Raw genomic sequence first — 10,266 nt, forward strand, 5'->3', positions numbered from 1 at the left:
ACACCACAGATATATTTGCAGTTTAAGAGATGAGGTTTGTAGAATACTGGGCCCAAGGTAAGAGCTCAATAGATAAATCATTATTATTAACCGTATTTGTAAAGTAGGGATCCTTTCCTGTATCCAGGTGCTAATCTTCAGGACCCTCTCCCCAACTAGGCACACAGTAGGTGCTTAATAAATGCTTATGGTTTACACAACCTTGACAAAACTCTTTGGCACAGTTCTCTGTTACCCTCGGCACCACGAATCAGGAATCTATGGGCAGGTGATGACACTGAACTTCAGGGGCAAAATGACCTGTTTCAGGCTTGATCTGTTTCAAGATTTCCCTGCGGAAATCTTGGGAGATGTGAGTTCCAATTTCAGGTTCACAACTCCTAGCTAAGTGCCCTGAGCGAATGACTGGGCCTTGTCTGTGAAATGGGTAACAGAAGACCCTGTCCATGTCGTTTGTGTCAGGAACAACTTAGATGCCTGGAGCCTGGAGCCTGGAGCCTGGAGCCTGGCCCAATACTAAGGACTCAGTTAAGGAAGCTATTATTACTGCCGCCGCTGTTGTTGCTGTTCCTTTGTCAGAGAAGCTCCGGCCAAAATCCCTCTCTAGAGGGACCCCTGCCCCTTAAATTACCCCTCATCCCCAGGCCCCTGACTTGTGGGGGGATGCCCTGGCTGGGCCCCGTCTCCAGACATCCCCCCTCTGCCCAACTGAGTCAGGAATAGAAACCCCCGCCTCCGACAGCCCGCGGCCTCCCTCCTTCCCCGGGCAGCGATCGATGCGGCCTCAGCCACCGGGACGGACGGAGGAAGACGGGGAAGGAGGAGTCAGCGGGGCCTCCGGGCAGAGACATCGGGCGCGGCCGGCCAGCGGCTCCCCAGACTCGGCACCTTCCGGGACCTCGCGGCCGGCGGACGCCCTACAGGGGCCACGACAGGTAAGGGACCTCCCCGGGGGTGGGGGGGAGGCACAGTCCGGGGAAGGGGCGGGGGCTGCGAGAATGGGAGGCCGGGCTGCCCTGGGTCCCGGTGCCCGTGTCCCCGCTGTGAGACCCCCCCCCCAACCCCGACCCAGGAGGGAGCAATGTGGGGCTGTCCGGGCTTGGGCTGTCCTGTCTGCTCATCATCACAATGGGATTCAAAAACCTCCCTGGCAGGGTTGGTGGAGGGATTAAACCCGCGAAGTGTATCTGGAGCCCAGCGAAATGACCAGCACATAGTAGGCGCTCAAAATAAATGTGTGGAGAGAGTCTTGAATCAAAAAGCCTAGTTTCCAACCTCAACTGTGCAATGGGTTAGCGGGGTAATTTGAGCAAATCACTTCATCTTTCTTACTGATCCTCAGATTCTAGGCAGGGAAGGTTTGTTATATTAATCATCCCATTTCACAGAGCAGGGAGGTGAGTTCCAGAAAAAAGAGAAAGTGATTTGCCCACAGTCCTGCACCTAATGGTTGATGGAACTAGATTAGAAACTCCATCTTTTGACACCAAGTCCAAGTAGGGGGTGAAGGCGTGGAGCTGCATCACATATGTATTTATTGTGCCCAAATTATGTGCCAGGGACTGTGCTGCCGATAAACAATTTACCTTATTTAATCCTCAAAACTTCTTATGGAAAGTATCATGTTCCCCAGTTTACAGATGAGGAAAGCGAAGTTCAGAGGGGCATGATTCTGCTCAAGGTCAACAGTTAGTAAGTGGCAGACTCAGAATCTGAACCTATGTCTGAGGAGAGAAGGGCAAGGGGTTGACATTTATCGAGCACCCATTGTGTTCCGGGGGCTTTGCACACATACTCACAATAACCCTTCACCAGAAGTGCTGCTATCCCCATTCTGTAGATAAGGGAGCTAAAACCCAGAGCTGGAGGAGACTGGCCAGAGGTCACACAAGTGACAGAGCTAAGGACGAAACCCTGACCCCCTTAAACACCAAGCCCAGGGTAAGTGAAGGGCACCCTGCCCGCTCCCTGCCAGGCACTGGGCCAGCTGCTTGATACACACTCAGTCCCCCGTTCACCCAAGGGAAGCAGGCATTACTGAACCCACAGCACAGATGAGATTTCTGAGGGTCAGGAGGTGAGTCACTAGCCCTCAATTCCAGCAGAACTTGGAGACAGTAAGCAGTGGAAGGATGTAACATTTCCTGAGCATCCACTAAGGCCGAGCACTTCCATAACCTACCTTAATCCTCCAGCCTTCCTTGGGAGCAGGTGCTATTGTCCGCATTGTGAATTGTGCACCGTGCCAGAAATTGAGACCTAGAGAAAAGCATCTTCCTCAAGGCTCCAGATGCATCAAGGGTGGCTATAAACCCAGGTTTGCATGACTCCAGGAGACAAACAGGTGGATGAGTTACTACACCCCTTCTGTGGAGCCAGGCCTGCTAAAGGTCATTTAATCTTTCTAACCACACTTGGAGATGGATATTTTTAGCTCCATTTGACAGAAGCTCAGAGAGGTGACATGACTTGCTTATGGTCACACAAGAGTGCCAAAATTCAATCAGACTGACTCTACAGATGCTTTAAATAGTCTAAGCGAATGGCTCTCAATCTTGACCATGCATCAGAATCACCCTCCAAGCTTGTTGAAACACAGACTGCTGGACCGCATCCCCTGAGTTTCTGATTCAGCAAGTCCAGAGCAGGCTGAGAGTACGCTGCATCTCTGACAAATTCCCAGGTGATGGTGAACACACCTTAAGAACTTCTGGTCTAAACTGATTCTCTCAACGACCCTAGATAGTAATGCTTACTATCCCACTGTGTAGAGGAGGAAACTGAACTTCAGAGTGCTGGCTTGAGCAAGATCCCATAGGAAGCCTCTGGTATGCTAAAATCCAAGTATGGGCAAGGAGACGTCCTGAATGAGCAGCCACCGGGTGCCAGGACATCCTGCCGTTCTACAGCTTTCATAATCCTCCAAGGGACATCTCAGCATCCACTTTATGCAAATGAAGAGGTGGGGGGAGTTCTCAGTGATTTGGCCAAGGACCCCAGTGGGGGAGTGGGGAGTGAGGGATATTCAAACCCAAGCTTGACTCTTGAGTCCAGAGGGCACTTGACACTGTGTGCCTATGGCTATAGAGCCTCCAACACCCCTGGCTGGGGATGGAGCAGGGTGGGGATTTAGACCTGGTCTTCGTGGAAGGGAGGCCATCTGGGAGCGCCCCCTTCAGCGTGCCCATCCCCTGTCCGCAGGCCAGCGCGCGGCAGCGATGGTGAGCGAGTGCCCGGGGCCCGGAGCCCGGGTCCCCTGGCGGCGAAGCGACGAGGCGCTGCGCGTGAACGTGGGCGGCGTGCGGCGGCGGCTGAGCGCCCGCGCCCTGGCGCGCTTCCCGGGCACGCGGCTGGGCCGCCTGCAGGCCGCGGCGTCGGAGGAGCAGGCGCGACGCCTGTGCGACGACTACGATGCGGCGGCGCGCGAGTTCTACTTCGATCGGCACCCGGGCTTCTTCCTGAGCCTGCTACACTTCTACCGCACCGGCCGCCTGCACGTGCTCGACGAGCAGTGCGTCTTCGCCTTCGGCCAGGAGGCCGACTACTGGGGCCTGGGCGAGAGCGCGCTGGCCACGTGCTGCCGCGCGCGCTACCTGGAGCGGCGCATGGCACGACCGCGCGTCTGGGACGAGGACAGCGACACGCTGAGCAGCGTGGACCCGTGCCCCGCAGAGATCTCTGACGTGCAGCGAGAGCTGGCGCGCTACCGGGCGGTGCGCTGCGGCCGCCTGCGCCGCCGCCTCTGGCTCACCATGGAGAACCCGGGCTACTCGCTGCCCAGCAAGCTCTTCAGCTGCGTCTCCATCGGCGTGGTGCTCGCCTCCATCGCCGCCATGTGCATTCACAGCCTGCCCGAGTACCAGGCCCGCGAGGCAGCGGCCGCCGTGGCCGCGGTGGCTGCGGGCCGCAGGGCGGAAGGCTTGAGCGACGACCCGGTGCTGCGGCACCTCGAGTACTTCTGCATCGCCTGGTTCAGCTTCGAGGTGTCGTCGCGCCTCCTGCTAGCGCCCAGCACTCGCAACTTCTTCTGCCACCCGCTCAACCTCATCGACATCGTGTCCGTGCTGCCTTTCTATCTCACGCTGCTGGCTGGCGTGGCACTCCGAGACCGGGGCGGAGCGGGTGGCGAGGAGCTGGGCGACCTGGGCAAGGTGGTGCAGGTGTTCCGTCTCATGCGCATCTTCCGCGTGCTCAAGTTGGCGCGCCACTCCACCGGGCTGCGCTCGCTGGGTGCAACGCTCAAGGTAGGGTTAGAGGTTTCGGGGAGGCGGGTGTAACCGTGGGGCAGGTTAGCAGGGGAACTTCCAAGCCTGTGGTGTCCAGACACACGGGGCTAGACACCAGGTGTGCATTTCACGTCCAGTTCTACCTTCCCAATAGCCCTGTAAGAAGGGTCTTTCTGTTATCTGTTTCCCAGGAGAGAAACGGAAAACCGAGGCAGAGTTTTGCTTGTCTTTCTTTCCAAAACCAAACCGAAAGACAAAAATAAACAACGATAACAAAAACAAGACAAAGGTTACTTTGGATCTATCTGTCAAACATCACAAAAATATTCCAAGCAGGATGCTCACTGGCTTCTCTGCTGAGCCTTCGTGCTGGTATTATCAGGGAGCACGGGTATCATAGGTCACCCTTCATAGGTTAAGTCTAGCCATAGCCCTAGAACTAACACTTACTGACTGCTAACTCTGTGCCAATTTCATATCCATTATCGATTTCATCCTCAGGACAGCTTCCTCAGGAAGATGCTATTATTTATTCCCTTCCCGTAGGTGAAGAAGCTGAGGTTGGAGGGTTGCCTTTTTAAAACCTGGTTGCAGTTTATTGAGCACCCGCCCTGTGTCAGGGCCTGCACTGGGGGTGAATCACTGCCCTGGCAAGCTTACCCTCAAGGGGGTGACATTAGCCTGGTTTTGGGAGGGCGGCAACGTGAACAGCTTGGAAGAAGGCCTGGAGAGGGAAAAGGATGGTGCTGGGAGGGGGACATGGCGGGAAGGGTGTGCCCACTGAGGAGGTTGGAGAGGTGAGTGGGGCAGGGTACTGAAGGATCATGAACTCTTGGCCCGCAATTTGGGACTTTTTCCCGTGGGAATAGGGGATCCTGTGAGAGGTTTAAACAGGGGCAAGTATTTTTGTGACTACTTTGCAGTTGTGGAAACTGAGGCTCCAAGAGGTGGCAGGACTTGTCAGAGATTCCTCAGCAAATAAGTGGTACAGCCCAGAGGAGAATCCACCCGGTCCTGACCCTAGCACCTCTTTCTCCTAAAGCTCCACGCAACCCTGTTAAGAATCCCTAAAAGGTGCTGAAAGACCCCTTCTACCCGTGGCTTAGGAAAGCCTTTTGCATGCTCTCACGGCAGGGCAGCCAGGATGCTGGGTGCAGGCAGGGTGACCTGGGCAGACTGCTAGGGCAGGTAGAGGGAATTCCATTAGCCAGACCCCTGCACTGAGCATTTCTCCAGGGACAGTCCGGCCCAGAACTCTGCCTTGCCTCCACCATGCAGGAAGCCAGGGCCTGATGCTGCTAGCTTTTTCTGCAAGGAAGGAGAAGAGTGCTGATCAAAGCTGCAGCGTCCAAGGCACGGGTGTAAGACTTTGGATGAGAGCCTTGCTACTCAAAGCCAGGCCCCTGGCCAGCAGCAGCTTTCTCATTACCTGGGAGTTTGCAAAATCTGTGGCCCTACCCCAGACCTACTCAGTTAGTTCCCCCTACATGATTTCTCTGCACCTTATAGTTTGGGAGGCCCTGTTCCAGACTAGGGGTTCTCAGCCTCAGCACGACTGACATTTGGGGCCAGATAATTCTTTGTTGGGTTGCGGGGTGCTGTCTTGTGCAACGGGGTGTTCAGCAGCATCTCTGACCTCTACCCACTAGATGCCAGTAGCACACCTCTCCCAGCTGTGACGACCAAAAATGTCTCTAGACATTGCCCCGTGTCCCCTGGGGGACAGAACTGCCCTATTCGAGAATCAGTGCCGTAAGGCTTGGCCTTGGGGGCAGAGCAAATATACACACCCCTAGGCAAGTGCATTCAGTGGGTGGTCCAGGGCACTTATGTATCCTCTTAGCTTCCTTGAGAGGCACAAAATATTTTTGTACTTATCAGAAATGGGATAGACCAGTCAAAAGGACATGAAACCAATTCTTTACATTGTGGAATATAAACTGCGGTTCTCTCTTGGTTCTGCAACAGTGTAAAAATCACCAGCTTTCCGTTAACTGGCTGGCACCACCAGTGGCCCCTGCATTAGAAGAAACAGCCGTGGTTTAGCAGGCAGGCTCTTTGGACAACAGAAATCAGGCCTGTGTTCAATCTCAGGGCGATTTGCTGGCTACTGTAGTTGAACGACCTTAGTGTGTAGGCAGGGCACCTGGGTGTTGGCACCAGCTCCACTTTGCTCTGTGACTTTGGACCTGCCCCTTCTACTCTCTGGGCCTCAGTTTCCCCATATGCCCAATACCGGGTCTGTAAGTTCACCAACTCTGACTTCCTGCATTCTCTTCCAGCACAGCTACCGTGAGGTGGGCATCTTGCTGCTGTACCTGGCCGTGGGTGTGTCTGTGTTCTCCTGCGTGGCCTACACAGCCGAGAAGGAGGAGGATGTGGGCTTTGACACCATCCCGGCCTGCTGGTGGTGGGGCACGGTGAGCATGACCACCGTGGGCTATGGGGATGTGGTGCCGGTGACAGTGGCTGGCAAGCTGGCAGCGTCAGGCTGCATCCTCGCGGGCATCCTGGTGGTGGCGCTCCCCATCACCATCATCTTCAACAAGTTCTCCCACTTCTACCGACGCCAGAAGGCCCTGGAGGCTGCTGTGCGCAACAGTGACCACTGGGAGTTTGAGGACCTCCTGAGCAGCGTTGACGGAGTGTCGGAGGTGTCTCTGGAGACCTCCCGAGAGACCTCCCAGGAGGGAAAAATCTGAAGACCTGGAGGCTCAGGCCACTAGTGGGCCTCCAAACTCTCAGGTTTATTAAAACCAGGGCTCCATGCCCCCCTTCCCACACCCCTGCAGTGAGCTGAAACAGAGCAGAGATTCCTCCCTTGCTTAAGTTCTTCCTGGTGGCATGACCTCTCAGTATCACTCACTCTGGCTTCAGAAATGACACCTGGAGTCCGGGTCCTTTCCTCCAAAGGCGCAGGGCAGTATAGTGTTACCCTAGATTCTGTGAGCCTGGGGAGCAACCCAGAGACCTTTATAAACGAACCTGCAAGCCACCCACAATGCAGGCATGAGCCAAAGAGGGAAAGTCAAAAGGATGCTAACAATTCCTGAGCACCTTCTGTCTATTAGCCATGTCACATTGGCCCTATGTTGGAGGATGAGAATCGTCCCCATTTCACAGATGAGGAAACAGGCTCAGAGAGGCACAGTGACTTGCCCAGATGTCGCACAACTAGAAGTGGTGGAGCCAAGGTTGGAATCCCAGCTCAGTCTGCCAAGGCAATGTTCCTTCCACTGGTCTTTCTTCTGCCCTCACAAAATTTGCATGTGGTTGTAGGGGGTTCATGGAACCCCCAGAGTTGGTTCATAGAGTTAGAACCTTCTGTTAGAGCTAGGGAAAGGACCAGGCAGGGGATTCAGATGTAGGCTCCTGGACCTCAGCTGTGGTTCTTTTCCAGGAGCTTCCAACAGGAGTCAGCTTTCAAAGATGAGGTCTTAAAGGAAGGACTAGGAGGCGGCCCCCTTAGTGGATGGGCAAGACTTGCTAAACAATAGTCCTGAAGCTTCCTCCCGGGGCTGGCTTAAGATACAGAACATCTGAAGGGGCCCCGGCCTGAGGCCTGAGGTCTAGACCAGCTATGCTAGGACCTACTCCATTTCCACATTTCAGCCCATCTATTAGATGGTCACAATCTGTGCCCCAGAGGGAGATGAAAGCCAAATGGAGCACTGATTTAAAGCCAGCTCAGCTCTGAAGTGTTGGTGGCAAGGAGCTGCCGTGCATCGACACCTGTCCCCCCCTTCCCTAGATCCCCCCAGGCTGATCTTGGCAGTTCCCTTCAGCCCTACCTTGGGTCACCATCTGGGCAAACGCTTGAGCCTCCTGTCCCTTGTGGCCAGGTCCAGCCCTCTCATCCTTGCTGGGGCTACATGTTTTATACTCGCCTGCTGAATCCTCTCTTTATTTGCTGAGGAAGTTGGGAGGGAAGGGTTCCTGCAGCCCTTTCCACATACTGTAGCTGGGACAGCCATCACTGTCATGTCATTGCCGGACTGTGGCTCTGTCTGTCCCACCACACTGAGCTCCAAGATGGAAGACACTGCCTGGTTGAACCTGGCTTTGCGGGGAGCAGGTATTTAGTAAACGTTGAATTGATCAACCAATTTGTACAGCCTACTATATGTGGAGCACTGAGAAGAAAGAGGAAATAGAGAGACCTTGTCCTTAAGAGGACAGAGACAAGACCGAAAAGGAGATCCTTTCAGTTTGCCTCTCTCCTCCTCCTTGCTTTTTGAGGATTTAAAAATGACTTCCTGGGACTTCCCTGGTGGTCCAGTGGTTAAGACTTTGCCCTCCAATGCAGGGGGTGCGGGTTTGATCGGGGAGCTAGGATCCCACTTGCCTCGTGGCCAAAAAACCAAAACATAAAACAGAAGCAACATTGTAACAAATTCAATAGAGTTTTAAAATGGTCCACATCAAAAAAATCTTAAAGAAAAATAAAATAAAATAATAAAAATAAAAATGACTTCCTTGTAAATTCTCTACTCATTCATTCAACAAATATCTTTTAGAAGAGGCATAAGCTGGGGCTTCACGTGTGGCCTGCAGATGTGTTTTGTTTGGCTGAACAGTATTTTAGTGTATTTTTAAAAATTCAAATGCCTCTGGGCAAAGCGCAGGCTCTCCAGTTCCCCATAACGTCCCCCTCCCACCCACCTCCTCATACACACAGACACCACGGTGTTAGCCCCGCCACTTCTCAGATTTACTTTACCCACCTGGCCTCCTATTTATCAACTGCTTACTAGGTTTCAGAGATACAGTGGGGAACAAAATTTATATTCCTATACTCGTGAAGCTTACAGACTAGTGGGGGAGATGGATTTTAATTCAATAACCACATAAATATGTAATAGCTTTATGAAGTAAAGGGAACTATAAGCGCGTAAGGGAGCAGGGACCGTTAACCGAGGTCAGAGAAGACTTTCCTGAGCAAGTGACTATCTCATCATAGGGATAAATACCTAATTAGGCAATGAGGGTGCCTGGAAGCATTTCAAGCAGAGGGAACAGCATGTGCAAAGGCCTTGTGTCATACACAGGGCCTGGTACATAGTAGGCCCCTACATGTGGGTGGATTCTGAGTCTCCAGATTGGAGCAGAGACTGGAGCTAAGCCAAGGGGTTGCCTATGAATTCACCACACACACACACCAGCCCTCCTGCACACTCACCTCCTAACTTCTAGGTCCAGCTCTGCTCAGGTGGGAGCACAGAGACCAGACGGGCTGCATGCACCACCCTTGTGGTCTTGCTGGACATACACCAAGGAGCCAGATAGCTTCCAGACTTTGAGTCCCTAGAGCTGGTGTGAGGAAAGCTCAGGGAAAAATGATCTGACCTGCATCCATCATGAGGCTGTGTGTGGCCCTGGTAGAAAGGCAACAACTCACTCCCACTCTCGTGTATCAGTGAAAACTATTCTGCAAATAGACTGGCTGCCTGGCGTGCTTTCTGGGTGACTGGGGATGGTGGGTGATACGTGGAGTGACTCAGAATCCACATTCTCGAGTTCCAATCTTGGATTAGGCACAGGTTGTAAGTGATAGGAATCCAGCGGGTTACTAACTTAGTCAAAAAGGGTAATTCATTAGAATAAATAAGTGAAATGATGAACAACGGTTACAGTTAGAGTTCTTTGTTTGCAAACAACAGAAACTGACTTCCTTAAGAAAAAAATTAATTTATTGGAAGGTGTATTGTTTCCTGTGGCTGCAACAAACGATGAAACAAACTTGAAACAAGAGAAATTTATTTCTCTCACAGTTCTGGGGGCCAGATTCCAAAATCAAAGTGTGAGCAGGGCCACATTCCCTCCAGAAGCTCCAGGTAGAGTCCTTTCCTTGCCTCTTCTAGCTTCTGGCAGCTGCCAGCATTTCCTGGCACGTGGCTGCATCCCTCCAGTCTCTGCCTTTGCCATCACGTTGCCTTCTCCTCTGTGTGTGTCCCATCTCCCAGGGCCTCTTTCTTATAAGGATACTTGAGATGGCATTTAGGGCTCGCCGGGATAATCCAAGACGGTCTCATCTCAAGAT

At 53.1% G+C, this 10,266-nt stretch overlaps 1 protein-coding gene across 1 annotated transcript; it reads left to right on the forward strand.

The window, feature by feature from the left end:
• Positions 1-3,203: 3,203 nt before the first annotated feature.
• On the forward strand, positions 3,204-6,980 carry KCNS1 (potassium voltage-gated channel modifier subfamily S member 1; the record flags this gene model as incomplete). The annotated part of the gene is given in 3 exon segments (XM_082645338.1): positions 3,204-4,244; positions 6,509-6,919; positions 6,921-6,980. Coding segments are annotated over 3 exon segments (1,497 nt in total). The 5' UTR covers positions 3,204-3,218.
• Between the last annotated feature and the right edge of the window lie 3,286 nt (positions 6,981-10,266).

This window comes from Mesoplodon mirus, assembly GCF_964341445.2.
Source record: "Mesoplodon mirus genome assembly, chromosome: 15".
Classification (NCBI taxonomy): domain Eukaryota; kingdom Metazoa; phylum Chordata; class Mammalia; order Artiodactyla; family Ziphiidae; genus Mesoplodon; species Mesoplodon mirus.